The sequence below is a fragment of the Athene cunicularia genome (genome assembly GCF_003259725.1).
Source record: "Athene cunicularia isolate RWA chromosome 3 unlocalized genomic scaffold, athCun1 chr3_part1, whole genome shotgun sequence".
Taxonomy (NCBI): Eukaryota; Metazoa; Chordata; class Aves; order Strigiformes; family Strigidae; genus Athene; species Athene cunicularia.
Genome location: NW_020799097.1, coordinates 1,321,795 through 1,342,076, shown reverse-complemented (window position 1 = coordinate 1,342,076; position 20,282 = coordinate 1,321,795). Strand labels below are relative to the sequence as shown.

At 55.4% G+C, this 20,282-nt stretch overlaps 1 protein-coding gene across 1 annotated transcript in view; it reads left to right on the top strand.

Annotated features, from left to right (window-relative positions):
* Positions 1–1,248: 1,248 nt before the first annotated feature.
* EFR3B (EFR3 homolog B) overlaps positions 1,249–20,282 on the top strand; it is a 35,064-nt gene continuing 16,030 nt past the window's right edge. Inside the window, exons 1-6 of the mRNA XM_026846360.1 lie at positions 1,249–1,620; positions 5,818–5,894; positions 6,977–7,104; positions 10,589–10,598; positions 16,112–16,233; positions 18,929–19,078. Of these exons, the coding sequence (XP_026702161.1) occupies positions 1,527–1,620; positions 5,818–5,894; positions 6,977–7,104; positions 10,589–10,598; positions 16,112–16,233; positions 18,929–19,078 (581 nt within the window). The 5' untranslated portion in view covers positions 1,249–1,526. The remainder of the gene's footprint in view (positions 1,621–5,817; positions 5,895–6,976; positions 7,105–10,588; positions 10,599–16,111; positions 16,234–18,928; positions 19,079–20,282) is intronic.

Genomic DNA, 20,282 nt, shown 5'->3' with positions numbered 1-20,282 from the left:
TAGGACTAACGGGTCTCTGGACCAACTTGAATATTGCTCAGTGACATTTCTAACGTGTAGCAGGGAGATTTCATCCTTGTCCCCGGGCAGGCTCATCCTTAGGGTGCCAAAGTGCTGAGGGAGTCAGAGGGTGGTATGAAGGAGACTCTCACATCGACTGCATAAATGAGATTTTGCTAAGCAGATTAGGGAAAGGTCTCTGGTTCGGTGTAGGGCCCGGGGGAAGACAATGCTGGGCTGGCAGTACAGCCCCTACCTCTCTGGGCCGCTGTTTTTGCTTGGGGTTGAGAGAGTGACCTTCATGGGATATTAGGTTTAATGAGGGATTTTGCGTGATTTAATTAAGATTTATTTGCAATCAGTTGGAGTGCCCTTATTAAGTAAATTCCAGGCCTCGAATAACATGGCCATAAGGTTTTCCAGCCCTGCTTCTTGCCAGGATGCCGTTAAGATGGGGAGAGGGGAGGGGATTAACGAGGAAAGGTTTAAGGTCAGAGCACTGGTGGGAGAGTGTGTGGTGGTTTTGAGAGATGAGCTGGGCCTGTGTCCTGTTCTCAGCCGGCCATGCTTGATCCCAAACCCCCCCAGTTACAGCTGGTACCAGTGAAACCCCTCCTGGAAACACATGCAACGAGTTTATCTGTGAGCCTGGGGGCTCATGCCAGCGTGGGAGCAGCTAGGTGGGGGTTATGCTAGCAAGCCACAGTTGCTGGGGCTGAAAGCCTGTAATTATCCCCAATTGGATTGACTTTCTTGGAGCTGAGCTGTCAAAGCAGAAAGCCCTTTTGGCTCGCTTTGCCCCCTGGCGAGAGTGCAGATGTGACCTGCTGCGGGTGAGAGTGACAGTGAAGAGCCCTATAAACGCCCCTGGGGTGCCCCAGGCGGGTGCAAGACAGGGGGTGATGCACATATCGTGGGTATTTGCAGGAGCTGATGCCGCTCTTGGGTTTCCCTCCTGATTCCCTCCCCAGGGAGAGTGTCGAGTCACGTTTCTCCATGCCTTGATTTACCTGATCTTTAAGAAAATCCACGTCCTCGGCTCCCACAGCGGCGGGCTGCCAGCAGGAGGAGAGCGTGACGCACCGTGCGGGTCCGTCCTTGCGTGTCTGTCACATCCCTTGGATGCTGTTTCGGGGTCAGCTCCCACCCGCTGAGCCCTTGTTAGCGCTGCCCACAAACGAGCGATGCTTCGTGTGCTCTCCCGAGCTTTGGGCTCAAGGAACCTTGAAAAAAACACCCCCCATCCCCACCCTCGGGGGCCCTCCGAAATGCCCAGCTCTCCGGCCGCCCCCGCGTACCGGTGCAGACGCCGGCAGAGCAAAGCCAGCTCCGTTCCCAGCTGCCATCAGAGCCGCCTCGGTGACTCAGCAGCCGTGCTGAAAGCTGCCTTATTTATTTAAACGGCTGCTCCCGCTCGACTGAGCATCTCCTGCAGCGATGCTGCCGCTGGGCCGGCTCCGGCCGCCGCTCGGCGAGGAGGAGAGCGATCCCCAGCACCTCGAACTCCCCGGTTTGCTCTCGACGCGATGGCTCTGACTACCTGGGCTCTCGGTCCTGCGCTGCGGCTCTGTGCCGCCGGCCCTGCTTGCTCTTGGGAGATGCTGCACGTGGCCGGAGCAGGTACCTTTTCTCCAGGGTGCTGGGTTGGATCCCCTGGGAGGGAGAAGCTGCTGTGGCTGCCGGTGACCTTCAGTGTCATTTTTTTAATATTTTAAATACCTCGTGCCAGCCTGGCTGGAGGATTGAATTTTGCAGCTGCGGGGTTTTGTCCTCGGAGCAGGGGGGGGTGTGTGTACGATGCTGCTGGTCGGTGCCTGGCTCCGGGCTGGAGCTGTGGCTGCGATGGTACAAGGTGCATGGGGTCAGTGTGGTGGGTGGTAAAGGAAATCGGTGTCTGGAGGAAGAAATGGCTAGTGGAGATCCTTGTCAGGTAGCCTGGCTGGGGGGGTGTTGCTAGCCACAGGGTTTGGTGCTGTGAGGGTCTCAGGGTGGGGGTAAGGGGTCCCATATAGACCAAACACAGGGCTGGTGTCAGCCCTGGCGTCAGGACCAGACTTGGGTTTGTTGCTCTCTGGAGAGCCCTTAGGGGAGGGGAAATAAAATGCAGAAAAATCTTCCTCTTCCCTTAAGGTCTATGTTATTTTTAGTCTGCTTTTTTAAGGATTTATGGTCTCCCTGTCTGTGCCTGTGTATGTCCAGGCTGGGCAAAACCAAGAGAACACCGGGGTTTGGGGAAGGAAAGTTTCTCTTGGTTTTATGCAGGCAGAGAGACCCTTTTAGTGCCTGCTGCAAGGAGCTCAGCCCTCTTACTAGACATCAGAGAGTCTCCCCTGGAGACGCTGCTCTGTAGGAGGCCCTGTCCTTCTGCTGGGATTCCACCCACCGGTGATCTGATGTGCTGTGGGTTAAGCAACATTCCTGCTTTCCTTGCCTGGACCATCTTCATCCTTCTGCCCCGTGGGGCTAAGGGGGCACCCAGGTCCCCTCTCCTGGGAGGGGCTTCGGGTCTTGTCTCTCTTCCGCTGTTACTTTCTTTAGGCGAGGCCTTAAAAATCTCCTACTTGGGGAAGAAGGGGTTGTGTTAGGTGAGAGAGAAGGCATTAGATTTAATTATGCAATTATTATTGATGGGATCCATGCTGTGTCTGCTCTTCAGCTTCATTCATCAGGATGAGGGTGGTGGATTGGGAACACGACTGAGCTCTTTGCTCCTCTCCCAGGGCTTGGCATGTGCATTAATCTTGAAAATACTCTGAAGTCATATTTCTGGAGGTGAGATAATTACTGCGGGAGGTGGAGGGGACCTGGCTTCCTGGCTAAGGAGATTGTTTACAGGGAAACTCTCCAGCTGTTCTGCAGGGAGAGCGCGTGGCCCGCGCTGAGACGCCGGCAGGGACGCGTGGCCCGGCGAGGTGAGATAAGTCACGCTGCCTCGGCTGTCCCGGGCGAGGGGAATTTATTAAGAGGATTCAGGAGATCATCAAACGCTTGTTTGTGCGGATGGCAAAGGAGAATTTATTAAGAGGCCAGATTAAAGGTACTTTGGAAAAAGAGCAAAATCGATTGAAGGCAGCTGAGAGGGGAGGAGGGAGAGCGACAGATACGAGACTTAGAAATGGAATATGGGATGGCGAGAAGGTGCGGGGGGGGTTGCAGGGAGAGCACGAGAGCTGGAAGGAGCTTCCTACCACGGCAGTGTTGCTGGGAGTTCTGGGCCTGGGGACCCCAAAGGGGACCCTGAAGCAAGTGTCAGATTTCACAGAATCCCGGAATACTTCAGGCTGGAAAAGCCCCTCGGGATCATCGAGTCCAACCCTCAGCCCGACTCTACAAAGTTCTCCCCTACCCCACATCCCCCACAGCTCATCCCAACGGCCCTGAAACCCCCCCAGGGATGGGGACTGCCCCCTCCCTGGGCAGCCTGTTCCACTCTCTGACCACTCTTTGTGGGAAACATTTTTTCCGGTGGGGCGCAGGCTGCCCGCCGCCGTCAGAGGCGATGCGCTGGGGAAGCAAGCGGGCACGTTGCAGGAAGCGAGCGGTGCCAGCGCCGGGAGCTGGCACGAAGCAGGCCTGAGCTCATGCGTTCCAGCGGGAGCGGTTGCCGGCTCCTGCCGGCGCAGCCGTTGTGTCCCCCCTCATCCCTCCTCCCCCAGCTTCTAGTTCTCGGTGGCAGTTGCCAAAAAGCAGCCCCGAATTACTCACGCTTGCCTGGGGCCCTCAAAGGCCAGTGCTTTGGGGGGGGGGGGTGACACCAGTCTGCTCCGTGGGGTGCAGCATCTGAGTAACGCCAGGCCCTGGGGAAAAAATGCATTTTTGTGCTGGAGAAAGGGGATCCTGGCGTGCAAAGCTCTCACAGAGGTACTGAGGAGGGTAGAGTGTCCAGCAATCTCTTTTAAAATTTTTTTTTCCTCCCTTTTTTAAAATAAACTCTGCAGATATTCATCAGGAGCTGGGTGGCAGGCAGTGCTGGTACAGCTTTATGCAGGTGGATGGGCTTCAACCAGGGCAAGTGCCAGGTCCTGCACTTGGGCCACAACCACCCCCTGCATGGCTATGGGCTCAGGGAGGGGTGGCTGGAGCTGTCTGGGAGAGAAGGGTCTGGGGGTTCTCACTGACCAGCGGCTAAACAGGAGCCAGCAGTGTGCCCGGGTGGCCAAGAAAGCCAACGGCCTCCTGGCTTGGATTGGAACTAGTGTGAGCAGCAGGAGCAGGGAGGTGACAGTCCCCTGTGCTCGGCACTGGTGAGGCCACACCTGGAGGGTTGTGTCCAGGTCTGGGCACCTCAATCCCAGAGAGATCTGGAGGGGCTGGAGCGAGGGCAGAGGAGGGCAGCGAGGCTGGGGAAGGGCTGGAGAATCAATCCTGTGAGGAGCCAGGGAAGGAGCTGGGAGTGTTCAGTGTGAGGAGGAGGAGGCTGAGGGGAGCCCTCATCCCTCTCTGCAGCTCCTGACAGGACATTGCAGAGAGGCTGGGGCTGGGCTCTGCTCCCAGGGGATCAGGGACAGGACAAGAGGGAACGGCTGGAAACTGCCCCAGGGGAGGGTCAGGCTGGGCAGGAGGAGAAAATGTTTCCCAGCAAGAGTGGTGCGAGAGTGGAACAGGCTGCCCAGGGAGGGGGGAGTCCCCATCCCTGGGGGGGTTTCAGGGCCGTTGGGATGAGCTGTGGGGGATGTGGGGTAGGGGAGAACTTTGTAGAGTCGGGCTGAGGGTTGGACTCAATGATCTCCAGCCTGAGTGATTCTGGGATCCTGTGTATCAGGGTAGCAGTGCCCACGGCTGAACTAGCTGGTGCCTCAGCCATCCTCACGCTTGGTGCATGCGGGAGCACAATGGGTGCTCGAGAACCCACCCGCACCACCGACCGTCCCCGAGCCGAAGACAGGGTGATCTCTGGCTGCTGCGGAGGGTGTGCTGCGGCCCTGAGAAACAGGATATATCACAGGGAGAAATATCCATGTTTCAAATGATCCTTTCCTCTCTTGGCAACTCCCTGAAAGCAGAGCAGGTCATTGCAGCCCCTGGGATATTTGGTAGTTAGAGCTGATCGCTTTGCTCTGGGTTGGATGTGCCCAGTGTTCTCCGTTCGCTGGCCTGCGGAGTTGCTGCTGCAAGGGGTTTTGGCTCTCAGAGAGGCTGTGCAGGGTACGGTTTGTGCATCAGGGACAAGCTGCCTTCACGTCTGAGGCCTCTCAAAAAGAGGAACTGGAGATGGTTGTGTCCTGCGAAGCACAAGTCACTCGGTTGCCCCCCTTGGGGGAGAGGGACCACGGTCTGGCAGCCCAGAGGTAGGAGGGTAGTTGAAGGTGTTTGGTGTTGCTCAACAGCTCAGCTTTGGAGCCACAAACAGGAAAATGCATTTTCCTCTCATAGCCTTCACAAGATGCTCTTTTCCTGTCTCGCTGTCTCCAGCAGTCTGTGCTCTCTTATTGCTGCTGACTCCGTGGGGAGCGTGGAGCAGCGTGTGAGGACCGTGTCCTCGGGTGAGTACTTGGAGGAAAGAGCTCTTGGTCTGAGGACCTGCAAAAGATAGAGAGGCACAGATTCAGGGGAACTTCGGATATCTTGGTCTCTGGGGGCTGCTTTCTTGGGTGAGAAAAGCAGATAACCCTGCAGTCCTACGTCAAATGATGCTGGTCACCAGCCAATTCCCTGCCTCTCGGCTGCGGTTTTCTTCCCTTAGTTTTTTTTGGCTGCAAAACTCTGGGATGTCGTCAGCTTGGTGCCCTGTCCTCTTTCCCACTGAATCCAAGGATATGTTTGCCCAGGGGCTGAGGATTTTGTCCCTGCTGACCGGCTCTGTCTCCTCTCTTCCAGGTGTGTGTGGCTGCTGCGGCGCCCTGCGTCCCCGCTACAAAAGACTCGTCGACAACATCTTCCCTGAGGACCCAGAGGTAAACGAGACACTGTTTCACCTGTCAAAGCTCCGGTGCTTCACTCACCAGAGCTCCAGTGCTGAGGTTGCAGGGACACGGTGTGACCTGCCCAGAAACAGCTCCTGGGAGGCGGGCGATGCTTTTTGACTCCATACCACTGTGCCTGGAGGGTTGGATTTTCCTTTCAAACCTGTTTGCGAGCGGAAATACAGAAGCAGTTCCTTCAGCTGCATCGGCCTGGAGGGACAAACTTCCTTTTCCAAAGGCGCCAGGCAGATTTGGAGGATGGATGGATGGATGGATGGATGGGAGGATGGGGGGGCTGGACCTGAAGGTGTACCCCCTTCTCTTTGTAGGATAAGGAAAGTAGCTTCTAAGAGCGGGAGTCTCTTGGGGCCTCAGCCAGGGTTTTGAGCTCAAAAGCTGCTCATGGTTCCAGGAAGCAGGGAAGCTGGTGCCCTTCTTGCTGCCTCACTGAATTGGAGGAGTGGGATGCCCTGCCAGCTGTTCCTGGAGCATCCCAAATCCGGCCTCTTTGTCTCCTTTTCACAGCTGAGATGAGAAGGCAGTGGAAGAGGGGCTCCTGACCGGGGGTAGCGGGCCTGGGATTACCCGGGGAGGTGGTGAGCGCCTGTTTTGTCATGGTGCTGGCAGCAAAGCTGAAAAAGAACGGAGGCTGCTACCAAGCCATGCAGAGAGGAGGAAGCCCTGGAGTTTTCCAGGCTGCAGTGGATTGGGGCTGGCATCTTGGCACGCATGTGTCATTTGGCCTCTGTACCCTGGAGGTGTTGATGTCCCTGTCTTCCCCTGTCTTCCTTGGTGCTGGGGCATTGCTAGGGCCTGGCAAGCAGTTCTCATTGTATTTACAGCCTGAGGTGCTCGATGGAGGCTTCCACGGGGGTCACCTCTGGCTGTGGTGCATCAGCGAGCCCTCAGCTGAGGGTAAATGCAACCCTCATTTGCCTTCCCTGATGTACGAGGTGTGGGGAAGAGCTGGGACAGGACTGGTGTGCTCCAGACCTCTGGCAAGGTTTGCTACAGAGATACTCCTGATATTTACTGGGTCTGAGGCAGTGACCCCCTGTGTTGTTCGCTTTCAGGATGGGTTGGTGAAGACCAACATGGAGAAGCTGACATTTTATGCCCTGTCTGCCCCGGAGAAGCTGGATCGCATCGGCGCTTACCTCTCTGAGCGGCTGATCCGAGACGTGAGCCGGCACCGATATGGGTAAGGACTGGGAGGCTCTTTAAGCCGCCCCAGTGATTTGCATAATGATAGACCACTAGAGGGTAGAGGGGGCTCAGGCAACGGGTGGGACACGTGGGAAACGCAGCTCCTGTGTGCTCCAAGCTGTCTTGAAGCTGCAGAGGGACCCGAGCATGTCCTGCCTCTGCAAGTGAGACACAGAAGCATGCAGGGATGTGCAGACTCCTTGCAAAGTTTCAAGGAACCAGGCAAGTTCAGAGCCACTTGGTGTTTCCCTGGCATTGTGCTGTCCATGTTTGAGGAATCTGCATGTGTATGGTGTTTGTCCCCAGCAGCAGGACTGCCATCATCCCTCTGGGCCATCATCAGGAGCCTGTGGCACCCTCCTGGCCTTTACAGCCCACGGTGGGCTCTTCCAGAGCCAGAGGGAAGCCTGGTTAGGTGTGGGCAAGCAATTAAACAGGGTGGCCCAGGCTGCAGTTTGCAAGGTTGGGGGTGTTGCACCCCATTTCTCTTGAGCTATGGTGACCTGGCAGAAGTGGGAGCAAGGATGCGGGGCAGCACACTGATGATTTCCAGTCAGTTCATGATGGGGATGCACTGGGCTCGATGGGGATTGCTGTGTTGCAGAGGAGGGCAGCGAGGCTGGGGAAGGGCTGGAGAATCAATCCTGTGAGGAGCCAGGGAAGGAGCTGGGAGTGTTCAGTGTGAGGAGGAGGAGGCTGAGGGGAGCCCTCATCCCTCTCTGCAGCTCCTGACAGGACATTGCAGAGAGGCTGGGGCTGGGCTCTGCTCCCAGGGGATCAGGGACAGGACAAGAGGGAACGGCTGGAAACTGCCCCAGGGGAGGGTCAGGCTGGGCAGGAGGAGAAAATGTTTCCCAGCAAGAGTGGTCCGAGAGTGGAACAGGCTGCCCAGGGAGGGGGGAGTCCCCACCCCTGGGGGGGTTTCAGGGCCGTTGGGATGAGCTGTGGGGGATGTGGGGTAGGGGAAAACTTGTTAGAGTCGGGCTGAGGGTTGGACTCGCTGATCCCGAGGGGCTTTTCCAACCTGAATGGTTCTGGGATTCTGTTTGCTCTGTCCCACTTACCTGCGTGGTCCTGGCTGGGCCCCATCCCTTCGTCTTCCCTCCCCACATCGTTTCCAGCAAGGCTTTGCTGTGTTTACTTGAAGGAGAGCAGCGCCCGCCTGGAAATAGCTGACTGCCCTGATTAGAAACGTGGGGAGAGCATGGGGGAGCTCCTTCCCTTTCACATAACTCCTGGATTGATCCTTGTTGTCTCCTGAACAAAGCTGTGCCAGACAAACACGGCTCAGCTTCGTGGTGCGAACTTCAGCCCGCCTTTTATCCTGGGGGAAGAGAAGCCAGCAGCCTGCCTAAGAAGTGTTAAAGTTGGAAAACCTTCAAAGCCTCATCCGCATCACCTGTCATCGGGAGTGACAGGACATTCAAAGCTCTGCCTGATGTTCTGTGGTGAAGGGGCTGTTAACAGGCTCTGCTTGCTACGCTGGGAAAAGAAAGGCTTTCAAAGATTTTTGACATCTAATGACAAGCCTCAGCAGTTGGGGGGGGGGGAATACATTCCTTCCTCCACCGCCTGTGCATACAGGCACGTAATTGGGTTGGAGCACTAGCTAATTTTCAAAGTCTTAACTTTGAAATGCCTGAAATGGGTTTGGATCAGCCTTGCGTTTGTAGGTCGGTGTTGGCTGGAGTGGAAGGATTTGCCCCGCTGCAGACACGCAGCCGGGCTTTGAAAGAGCAGCCGAGCATGTAGGTACCTGTCTCCTGCGTGTAAGATGAAAGTAGCCTTGATTTCGGGCCTGTTGGGTGTCATCTTTACATTACCTTTATTGCTAAAAGGAGAAAGTGCTCTGGTTTGAGTTTGCAACAATGCAACCCATCCTCTGTAAGAGGATGGTTGGGGCGGGTTGGAGGTGACAATCTCACATGTGTCCCTTCTCTCTCTTGGTGTCCTGTGTCCAGTTGTCCCCAAAAGAGAAGCTATGCTGTTGCAGTAATATTGGCGCAGAATGTTGTTTTCAGCCTCGTTTCCTACGAGAAAGGAGCTTGATGCTTCATGCTGATTGTCAGTTGCGTCTTCATACTTCTTTTTTTTCTTTTTTTTCCCCTCTGGGCCAGTTTTAACCCAGTTTGACAGATGGGTAGGAGCCTCACAGATCAGGAATAGTTGGCTGCTTATTTTCGCAGTACCTGAGGAGCTGTGATGGTGTCTGAAGGACAGGCTGCAGTGCGAGCTCAACTATGTCACAGGACACCAGAGAATCTACTCAAGGCTGGAGCCATATTTCAACAGTTCTGGGGCCTCAGGAGAAGGGATCAATCTTTCTGTGTTTTAATGGCTGGAACCTGGAAGTCCAGGGTTTATCAAACACCTTGAAAAATGGAGGCTAAAGGAGGAATCGTGCTCAATATCAAGAGGTCTGGGCTTGCTGCTTCCTTCTTTTGGCTATGGCAGGAGATCTGGGCACGATGTGAGCTGCTGTGGTACAAAGATTCACAGCTGTGTGGAGAGCAGCAGTCAAAGGGAGGTGGAAAGGAGCTATAAAGTTTTTTTTTTTTACTCCCAGTGTCCTGGTCCCACGTCTGTGTCCACTGTTTGGGTACCACAGACATCCTGAAAGAAGAGCTGGAGCTGTGAGGCTTGCTGCAATCAACGTTTAGTTTTTTTCTGTGTTTTGGCCAACTCTAGCTGAAACAAATATCTGCTCAGAGCACTCAGAGGCTGGGGTTTGCTTCTCCACTGGGCTTTATGCACACCCTGAATGACCAGCAGGTGGAAGTCAGTGTGGCCATTCCCCCCATCCAGGGGCTCTGGCCACCACATTGGTAATGAACCAGCTGCAGAAAGCACCACAGGACCAGCCTAGGGACAGGCTTTGACAGAGCTGCTCAGAGAATCAGGTCCAATTTGTCTTGGAAAAGTGAAGCAACACCCAACAAATTCTTCAGCTGCAGCTGAAGGAGCTGGTCACCTCTCTAACGGGCACCCGAATGAGATGTATCGCTGGGCACAAGGTTTTCCAGCTTCCTCTCAGAGGCAGGAGCATTGCAGGGCTGGTTTAAAAAGTAGCCTGTGGAAGATGTGCTGTGGCAGCCTGCAGCGAAGCCAGAGGGTGGTCTGTGAGCTCAGCTTGGGTGGGAGGGAAGCTGAAGGGATGGGACGTGCTCAGGGAGATCCCCTGTGCAGCTCAGGGACCTGTCATGGGTGCTGCCCCCTCTGAATCAGGTTCTGGGCTTTCCCTGTTCAGCATGCAGAGCCGAGTGAGTGGCTGAGCCCTGTCCCTGCAGAGACAGGGAACGAGGTAATCCTGGTGTGAGTGATGCTGTGTCCTGGCCTGTGCACTGCTGGAGGAAACCCTGCTCACCCCGGGAGTTTTGGGGGTGATGTCAATGCTTTGCAGGGTTGTTTTAGTGTTTATTTAAACCCGGCTTTTCTGGAGCACATCAGTCTGATTCTGGGTTGTCCTCCTGTCTGGCCAGGACCAGCTGGGTCTGCAAGAATAGTTGCCTGTGATGCTGAGCCCCCCCCTGTACAAAGCCCAGTGCTCCCTCGTGCCAGTTTTGGGCTGCCCAGGGCAGGGGGGAGTCCCCGGGATCCCTGGAGGGGTTGAAGAGTCGGGCTGAGCCAGCGCTGAGGGATCTGGGGGAGTTGGGAACGGTCAGGGGGAGGGTCATGGTTGGGCTGGAGGAGCTGCAAGGGCTTTTCCAACCCGGATGATTCTGATTCTGTGACTGCTGTCCATGCACTGTCCCTGCTGTTTGCTGTCTGTGACCAGTCACTGGTTTCTGATCTGCCGTGCCGTGCCTTCCCTCTCTTGAATTCAGCTTTTCCTAAACGAGCCTGAGGACATGGGGCCTGTCAGCAGTTTCGGACAATAGACCAACTTAGGAGGTGATCCCCATGGATTTTGGGAGCTATTTGTGCTCAGAAAAGGGCTGACTTCAATAGAGCTGCTGCTTGCAATAAATGGCTTAGCTGGACTGGGGATGTGTTGGTCACAGACATAAAGTGAGGGGAAAGGAGAAGCACGGATGAACAAAGGTGACGTCCTCCCAGCATCCAAACTGCTGATCCTGCCGGGCAGCCGGCAGCCTCTTCTGCCTGGCCTATTCGCTGGTTTTTACTGGGAACACTGGGTGTACCTAACACCCAAGCTTGCGAGGGCCCTGCCAGTGCCTGGTAGCTTGGCTCGGACAAGGAGTATCTGTCCTTGCTGGTTTTTAAGAGCGGGGTTTAGAGGGAGCTGATCATCCTGTGGGCAGGAGGATGGGCTGGGTAGATGCTCTCTCAAGCGCCTGGAAAACACAAAGCCAGCTCAGCCCTGAGCTTACATCCTTTGCTGTGTGTGACGGGGAGAGGGACGGTATTAATGGTTCTGCTGACACCTCCCGGACAGGGTAGTGCTGCGTCCCGCGATGCTTCTCTCCTCCACGGCCCTGGACACAGGGTTGTAAATGCCTCTGCTGAGGCGTGGGCAGGAGCGGAGACTTTCCATCCCCCTGTTCTCCCTCACAGCTAATCGTGCCCAGGTGAAAATGATGTGAGCTTCCCCATCACATGTTAATCCCCAGCCCTTGGAGAAGCGGCAGGATTGATCCCTCGGTTGAAACTCGCTGCCGACAGCAGTTTACCGTGGGGTTTCGGTGAGGGGATGCTGCAGGGGCTGCCTGCGAAAGCCCCTTGCACTGGGAGTGGGGTCTCCGCACCCACATCCCTCTGCCCCAGGGTGGCCCGAGCTCCATGGGAGACCGGAGAGGTGCTGCTTGCTGTTCAAACCTCTTGAGACGTGGTGGGGCTGCCTGGATCCATCCCAGTGACAGGCAGCTGGGTCTCTTGTGAAGAAGTCACGTTGTGTCGCGGTGCAGCCCTGCCCGCAAGCCCATGGGATACCCCTTGAGCTGTTTGGGAAAGGCAGGGGTTGTTCCAGGGTCTGGAGGGAGGGTTTAAAGCTCAGCTCAGCCTGCGTCTCCATATCGGTGGCTGCTTTACCTCGGGGCCTGATGCGGGGCTCCTCGGAGAGGCTGCTGGCACGTGGCATGGAGCTGCGCCTCAACGGGGAGGGAACGGCCCTCGATCGCAGGGGGCTCCCGGTGCCACAGCAGAGGTTTCAGAGAACTGACCCCACCACAGACATCCTCGAGTGGGAGGCACTGAGTCAAAGCAACCAGAGCTCTGCCTCGTGTTCCCTGCCCCTGCGGAGCAAACCTCCCGTGTTCAGGCAGCCCTGGAGACACTGGAACAGGCTGCCCAGGGAGGGGGGAGTCCCCATCCCTGGGGGGGTTTCAGGGCCGTTGGGATGAGCTGTGGGGGATGTGGGGTAGGGGAGAACTTTGTAGAGTCGGGCTGAGGGTTGGACTCGATGATCCCGAGGGGCTTTTCCAACCTGAGTGATTCTGGGATTCTGAGAGGAGAGATGGTCCTGGACCATGGATAGGTGTTTCCTTAGCGCTGCTCTTGCTGTCGTCAAGAATGAGGAGCGGGTGTTTTAATGAGGAGTCCAGCTCAGGAATGACGGTTTAGCGATGCTTTTTTTTTTTTTTTTTTTTTTTCCTTCTCAAGCGTGGCAGCATTCAGAGGGCAAATAGCACAGAAAACTCGTCTTCTATAGAAAAGTGAGTAATGATAATGAGACACTTCTTCCTATATCTGCTAATGAGGAATGTGCCTCAGGCTCGTGCTTAATTAGAGGGTGCTGTCTCAAGCAATCTTCACAATAAGGGAGCTGATGGCAAAGGCGGGAGGAGGTTGTTTATAGAAACCTGCTCCAAGTGAGTCATTCTCCGCGGCATGAAATCTCGCCTGAGACACGGCTCCCTCCTCGCGCAGAGCCAAGGTGTCGCGCTGCGGAGGGGCTGATCCCCAGGGCCGCAGCGCTGGAGGCGGCAGCAAAAATCCAGCGTCCTGTGATCGCTGTGACCCCATCCTATAATCCCCGGGGTGAACATATGGAGCCGCAGCTTAAATCCACTTCGGTTTCTCATTCTTGGTAGGAGGCTGCTGGGCAACCTCCCCGCTTTGGGTAGGAACCATCTAATTTCCAGCTCGATGTCATTCCCATTTTATTTTTCTTTGAACCAGCATTGATCTTTCATTTAAACAGCTCTTCCCCCGCCTTGATGTTTCTCTCCTGATGTATTTATGTCGGATATATTTATAGGTGGCAGTGTTATCCCTTCCCAGCCGTTGTTTATCTTCTCCAAGGCAGCCACACTCCTTGCATTTCCCCTGCGCTTGCTCCGGGCTCATCCCAGCCGTGTTTCAGGTGGATCTTGTCGTCTTCTCGCATGGGAACCCCAAGCTCCCTAGCCCCGCACCCCTTCAAACCACAGCAGAAAGTGTTTCATTTCAGTGTTTTTAAACTGTTTTCTCAGTGGAAATACGGTGTGAAGCTGCAGAGCAGCGTTTCGGCTGGGATGCGGTGCCTGTCGGTGAAAATAAGTTGCTTTCCCTGAAGAACTGATGCCTCCTTTCCTGCTGGTCCAGCTCTTGCTGGGTCATTTCCCTGTGTCCTGGTGCTGCTTTTTGCTGTCGGGCACAGATTGGCAGTGGGACTGTGGAGGGCATCTCCTGTCATTGCTGCATTCTTGTAGGGGCAGCCAAGTCCTGGAAAAATGCAATAGTCTGTGAGCAAGTGGCAGAGTCCTCAAAATGTCCCATAGATGGAGGAGGGAGAGGCTTTGAGGCTGATTTTTTTTGTTGTTGTTGTTCTTGTCTTCTTTTTTACAAGTTTTGGCCTTGTTGGAGGCTGCAGGCTAAAACTGGATGCAGAGAGGGCAGCTGCCTCCAGTGGTTGGCAGATGTGAACACTGTGCCACAGCCAGTGTCACCGGGCATGGTGGCAGCACCTGGTAAAGCCTGTCCCTCCTGAGGACAGAGGTGGGCAGGGCTGCCTGTGCCTGGTGCCCGGCCGGGAGGATGCCCACGGGGCAGGGAGCTGAACCACGGCTGCTGCTGGTGTGGATGGGTGGCCTGGCAGTCCCTGGGGCCTCGGTGCCTTCAGAATCCCGAATGAGGTGATCCTGTTCGGTTGCCTGATGACACAGAATGAGCTGCCATCCTCCACGTGGCTGTGGGATTGATACCTGCAGGTACTGGCTGCAGAGAAGCCGTTTCTTTCTTTTATTTCACAAGGCTTCTCGGCCACGGGACGCTTGGGACGGCTCTCCGGGAGCTGCCGCGGGGAGCCCCGCTACTGCTCACTCTGCATTCTGCCCTCGTCTCCGGTGGCACATGGAGTTGCCATGAGCTTAAAAAACCCACTTTGTGCACTGCCTGGTACAGAGGTTTCTTGCATAACAGCCCTGCATTTTTCTGGTGAGTAAGAGGAGTTTATCAGTTGGAGCCAGTCCCTGCACTCTGGGAACAGTTCCTGACGGGGCTGAGCCGTCTCCTTTGCTTGCACAGAGCCAGGCTTTGCAGCTGACGTTATTAATAGCCCGGTGCAGCGGGTGCATGCTGATCAGCGCCTGTGTGATGCGCTGGGACGGGCGGGCTGGCTTTGCCAGCTGTGGGAGGGCACCGGTGTGCTGCTTTCCTCGCAGGGCTGGATGCCAGGAAATGCAGAAAGCAAGAAATGAGAAAAGCCGGCGGGTAGGGTTGGGGTAAAGCAGGAACTCCTGTGCAGTGTGGCATCTCCCAGAGGGTGCTGAGCACCCTAAGAAATGTTGGGTGGACGAGTAAGCCCTTGGAGAGGTAGGTTAGGTGTCCTCCCAGCTGGAAGAGGAGCCCAGCAGTCTGGATGCCTTGGCCCAGGATGGTTTGCCCGAGCGATGTGGGGTCGCTCGGTGCGACCTCAGAGCTTTGTGTCACTCAGCAACGGGGCCGCGCCGGTGCTGGCACCACATCGTTGCTCTCCCAGTTCTCCTGGGTAGCAGTGAACAGTGGGGGGTGGTTTGGGGGGTCGCTCGGGACAGGGAACATCCTCTCCCTTCATCGCAAACGTGCCAACGGTCTCAGCTTTCCCAGCGTGCCGAAGTGAGTGCAGCGCAGGAGCACAACAGCAGTCAGCAGATTTCTTTGCCGAAAATCTTGGCAAGCAGCTGTTTATGCCCTTGCTCTGAGTGGGAGGATAAAGCACAGGGACTTAGTAGAACGATGCTTATCCCAGGCTGAGGATAAACCTTGTCCGTTCACAGCACCAGGAGCAGTTGGGTGGATACAGGCTGAATGCTCTGTATGTTCCAGCCAGGAGCTGATGTCTTGGATTTTGTGGCAGCTTTTGTGCTATTAAGGTTTTATTTAATTTATTTTTTCCTCTTTTAAAGCTACCCCTTTCAGCATGACTGGAAGAGTTGAGGTTCCCCTTTCCTGCCTGATATTTGTTCACATCTCTTCATGAATAAGTGTCGGAATTAATGAGGAAAGCTTGAAAACGTGTTTATCCTTTATTCCTCCTTAATTCTCTCCCTGAAAGCTTAAAAACCAGATCTGCTGGTCAGCTGGCATTCCTGGCAAGCTCTGTGCCTGTTGGGGTGGCCACGCTGGAAGGGAGTGATGGGACCTCATGCTGCTGGGTGCTGCGGGCAAGATTTGGGATGTGGTTAAGAACCCACTTGCAGTTGGTTTCTCCACTGGCATTTCCAAGGCTGTTTTCAACCCTCCAGCAGCATTTGGGAAATGTTGGCCGGGTTTTGCACCGTCTGGGAGGATGGAAAGAAGCTGGGAGCAAATTTAGCTCCTGTTACTAGTGTGTGCTGCATATGAGGGATCCCTAACTCAGAGCTGCACCCCTAAATGCCCTTTACAGGGACCACTGGGGTTTGCAGTGAGGTTTGCAGTATCCACAACCGGGCCTGGGTGCTGCTGGAGCTCGGTGGGGCCGTTCCTGCGTGGGGACCCTGTGTCCTGGGTGCAGCCGGGCAGCCTGACTCGTTACCCCGGGCACACACCAAGCTGCCTGTGTTACACTGCTGAAGCCCGCAAATGTTTTGCTGGTTTGGGGAGGAATTTTAAGAATTATTTATTTTTTTTTTATTGTCGTGCCCTTTTTTCTTCTCTCCCAGTTTGTCAAGTTTGCCAACATCGAAGAGGACACCCCGTCTTATCACCGCAGCTACGACTTCTTTGTCTCCCGCTTCAGTGAGATGTGCCACTCCAGCCACGACGACCTCGACATCCGGACGAAGTGAGTGCCACGAACACGGCGCCTGGGGGGCTCCCCTGTGCTCCCAGGCTCTGCTTTTCCTGGAGAAGCGCTGGCTTTTGGGGACAGGTTGGATGCAGGCTCTACAGATCGACTGCTTTGTGCTGTGATGGAGGTGCGCGGTGATTCCTCAGAGCTGGAGGCACTCGGGCTGCTCTTCTCTACCCTCCCTTATTTTTTTTCAAGCGTTAATCCCTGCTGACTGTACGGGAGGAGGAAACAGGAGCCTAGAAAACACAGCACAGCCCACATCCAGCCTCTTGCTGTGGGGGATATTGTGTGCACTATTACTCGTGTGAGAGAGAAGTTGATTTGCATTTGCTGCCCTGAGAGCAGGGCAGCATGACCATGACCGTGGCTGATGACAGGACAAGGGACAAACCTGCCTTCGGGCTTTCAGCATCTTTTCTTTGGCCAAAATGTCAGCGGGTAACACCTGCAGTCCCAGGGCTGCCTCTGTGCATCTTTAAGCGTTTCTCATGTTTGCTCCAGGCCCACGGCCTGCAGACAGCTGGAGCTCAGAGCAGGAGGTAGGGGAGTTATCCTGGCCCTTAAAGGAAGGAGGATGATGATGGGAAGAGCCCCCCTCCCTCTTAGCAGAACAAATATTCACTCCAAAACTGCCTCCTGCAGCCACACGGTCTGTTATTTTTCCACATTTAAAGGGGGTTACGTCTCTCTAGACAGCGTTGAGGACTGACTTGCTTTGTTGTGATGGGAAATGTACCCCGGGGGGATTAATTACTGCTAAAGCAGACAGATTAATGTTGCTTACTGCTGCCAAGGCCAGGCCTGGCGGTGGTGTATTTAAAAAGACCTGGCACTTGAAATGTCCCCGTGAGGCACCTGTGGCTCTCGCTGAGAAGCTCTGGGCAGGAGGCCACTGCTGCCAGAGACAAGTTTGAAGTAGATTCCCCCATGTCAGGCAGCATTTGAGCACATCGTGTTGATGCTGTTCCCAAAGCTGCTCTACCAGGGAGCGGCTGCCTTGAGGAGGGCTTAACCCCTGAGTTTTGCTGTTCCTCATGGAGGCTTGTTTCCAAGGGCCAGGCTTGACTCCTTTTAACACTGCAGACTCACAGGTTGGTTTTTGGTTTTTTTCCTTAATAAGGAAGCAGTGTGGAAGGCTCATTATTTTCACTTAACCTTCAGGCCACCAGTGACGCTGGCTAAATTGCGTTGGAGACTGGGAGAGAGAAATTCTGTAGCTCCTGTAATTAAAAAGGACTGCACTGCTTTCCTGGGCCCTTGGTCTGGGTCAAAGCTCCTTCTTCCTCAAGAATTGTGTCTTGGTCAGATTATTGCTTTGGTTAGATCTGCTGAATGTGTTAGGGAGATCTCAGAGGAGGTTATTTAATGCATTGATTTCTGCAGATAAGCACGTGTTATCTTTCTCGGGCATTAGCAGTGGGTGGTGAGGGGCTGGTTTCAGACCTGTGAATCTTGCTGTGTAGTGAAATTTTTATTGATGACTTTATCGACTAGAGCAGAGTCGGGATCTTTGGGCCCAGAAATGATGTAGGTGACAAAAAGCACCTAGATTTCCCTAACATCCAGCATCCCCATGGGTGCAGCTCGGCTCAGTCACTGCTGGGAATGGGGGAAATGGGAAAACCCTCCATGCATGCCCCAGCCGGAGGATGGAGACTTCCCAGGGCCAAAACCAGTCCTTCAGAGAGGTCAGAATTACCAGTGCCACCTCTCCATCGTGGAAAGTGCATGCCATGGAGCTGTGTGGCTGCTGCTGGCCCCGGGGCCTCCTGGATGGGAGCCAGCTGCTGCTGCCAGGATGATTTTCAAAGCCTTCCCTGCTCGTCTCTGTTGGGCTGCGGGAAGCCACAGGAGGATTGTCCTGGAGTACACCAGGCCTGGGGCTGGGGTGGAGAGCAGACCTGAGGAGGGGGACTTGGGGGTCTTGGTTGATGAGAAGCTCAACATGACCCGGCCAGAAGGCCACCTGTGTGCTGGGCTGCACCCAGAGCAGGGTGGGCAGCAGGGCCAGGGGGGGATTCTCCCCCTCTGCTCCGCTCTGGGAGACCCCCCTGCAGGGCTGGGTCCAGCTCTGGGGCACCAACAGCAGAAGGACATGGAGATGCTGGGGAGTCTGGAGCCCCCCCTGTAAGGACAGGCTGGGAGAGTTGGGGGGTTCAGCTGGAGAAGAGAAGGCTCTGGGGAGACCTTAGAGTGGCCCCCCAGGGCTGAAAGGGGCTGCAGGAAAGGGGGGGGGACGACTCTGGGTCAGGAGGGAGGGATAGGACAAAGGGTCGTGGTTTTAAATTGGCAGAGGGGAGATTTAGGTGAGATCTGAGGCAGAAATTGTTCCCTGTGAGGGGGGTGAGGCCCTGGCACAGGCTGCCCAGAGAAGCTGTGGCTGCCCCCTCCCTGGAAGGGCTCAAGGCCAGGTTGGACGGGGCTTTGGGCAACCTGGGCTGGTGGAAGGTGGCCCTGCCCGGGGCAGGGGAGTGGGACTGATGATCTTTAAGGTCCCTTCCAACACAAACCATTCTGTGATTCTGTAACTGGAACATTGCCTGTATGACCCCCTCCAGCCACACAGAAATCAGTGTCTTCTCTCCAACTTCTTGCAGTTTCACTTGTGTATATGTGTGTGTATATAAATGTAAAATAACGTATGCTGTATAGATATTTACTGTTTTGGTGTCAATTTGTTCCCCAGGATCCGGATGTCCGGCATCAAAGGCCTGCAAGGAGTGGTGAGGAAGACGGTGAATGATGAACTCCAAGCCAACATCTGGGACCCACAGCACATGGACAAAATTGTGCCCTCGCTGCTCTTCAACTTACAGCATGTGGAGGAGGCTGAAAGGTGAGTGTTTGCTGCTGCCACCACTCACCTTCTCCCCTGAAGCCACTGGTGGCCTGGGGCTGCTTTAAATGCCAAAGTTTTGCAGGGCAGAGGTGTTGCAGGCTGATTTGTGCCTGCAGCTTGTGAAAATGGACAGAGTGGGCAGAGAGGAAACAGAATCTCAGAATCACTCAGGCTGGAAAAGCCCCTCGGGATCATCGAGTCCAACCCTCAGCCCGACTCTACACAGTTCTCCCCTACCCCACATCCCCCACAGCTCATCCCAACGGCCCTGAAACCCCCCCAGGGATGGGGACTCCCCCCTCCCTGGGCAGCCTGTTCCACTCTCGGACCACTCTTGCTGGGAAACATTTTCTCCTCCTGCCCAGCCTGACCCTCCCCTGGGGCAGTTTCCAGCCGTTCCCTCTTGTCCTGTCCCTGATCCCCTGGGAGCAGAGCCCAGCCCCAGCCTCTCTGCAATGTCCTGTCAGGAGCTGCAGAGAGGGATGAGGGCTCCCCTCAGCCTCCTCCTCCTCACACTGCACACTCCCAGCTCCTTCCCTGGCTCCTCACAGGATTGATTCTCCAGCCCTTCCCCAGCCTCGCTGCCCTCCTCTGCCCTCGCTCCAGCCCCTCCAGATCTCTCTGGGATTGAGGTGCCCAGACCTGGACACAACCCTCCAGGTGTGGCCTCACCAGTGCCGAGCACAGGGGACTGTCACCTCCCTGCTCCTGCTGCTCACACTAGTTCTAATCCAAGCCAGGAGGCCGTTGGCTTTCTTGGCCACCTGGGCACACTGTGAGTCCCTCACTGAGGACGAGGCAGGTGGCCGGAGCTCTGTGTGTCACCCACACTGTGAAGCTTATCGCTATCCCAGCTGCTGCAGCGCATCGTGGCTCCCCTGGAGCAGAGAGCTCCCTGCAGAGGCTCTGAGCTGCCTTTTCAACAAGGGATTCCTGCTTAAATGCTACTGAAGGAGTTATTTTAAAGCCAGGCAAGAGTAATCTTAGGAACTGAAATGTGGCTTTGCCCGCTGACCCTCCATTCTTGTGGCATAAATCCCCTGCCGTCTGTGTGCTTGCCACCAGCTGGGTGTTTGAAGGGGATTTGCTTAGCTGAGAAGCAGGGAGCAGAGAAGCAGGCATGAATTCCTCCTGGGATTTTCCTTTTGAAGGTTAAGTGAGATGTATCAGCCTTGAGAATTTGGCTTCTGGCCAAATGCGT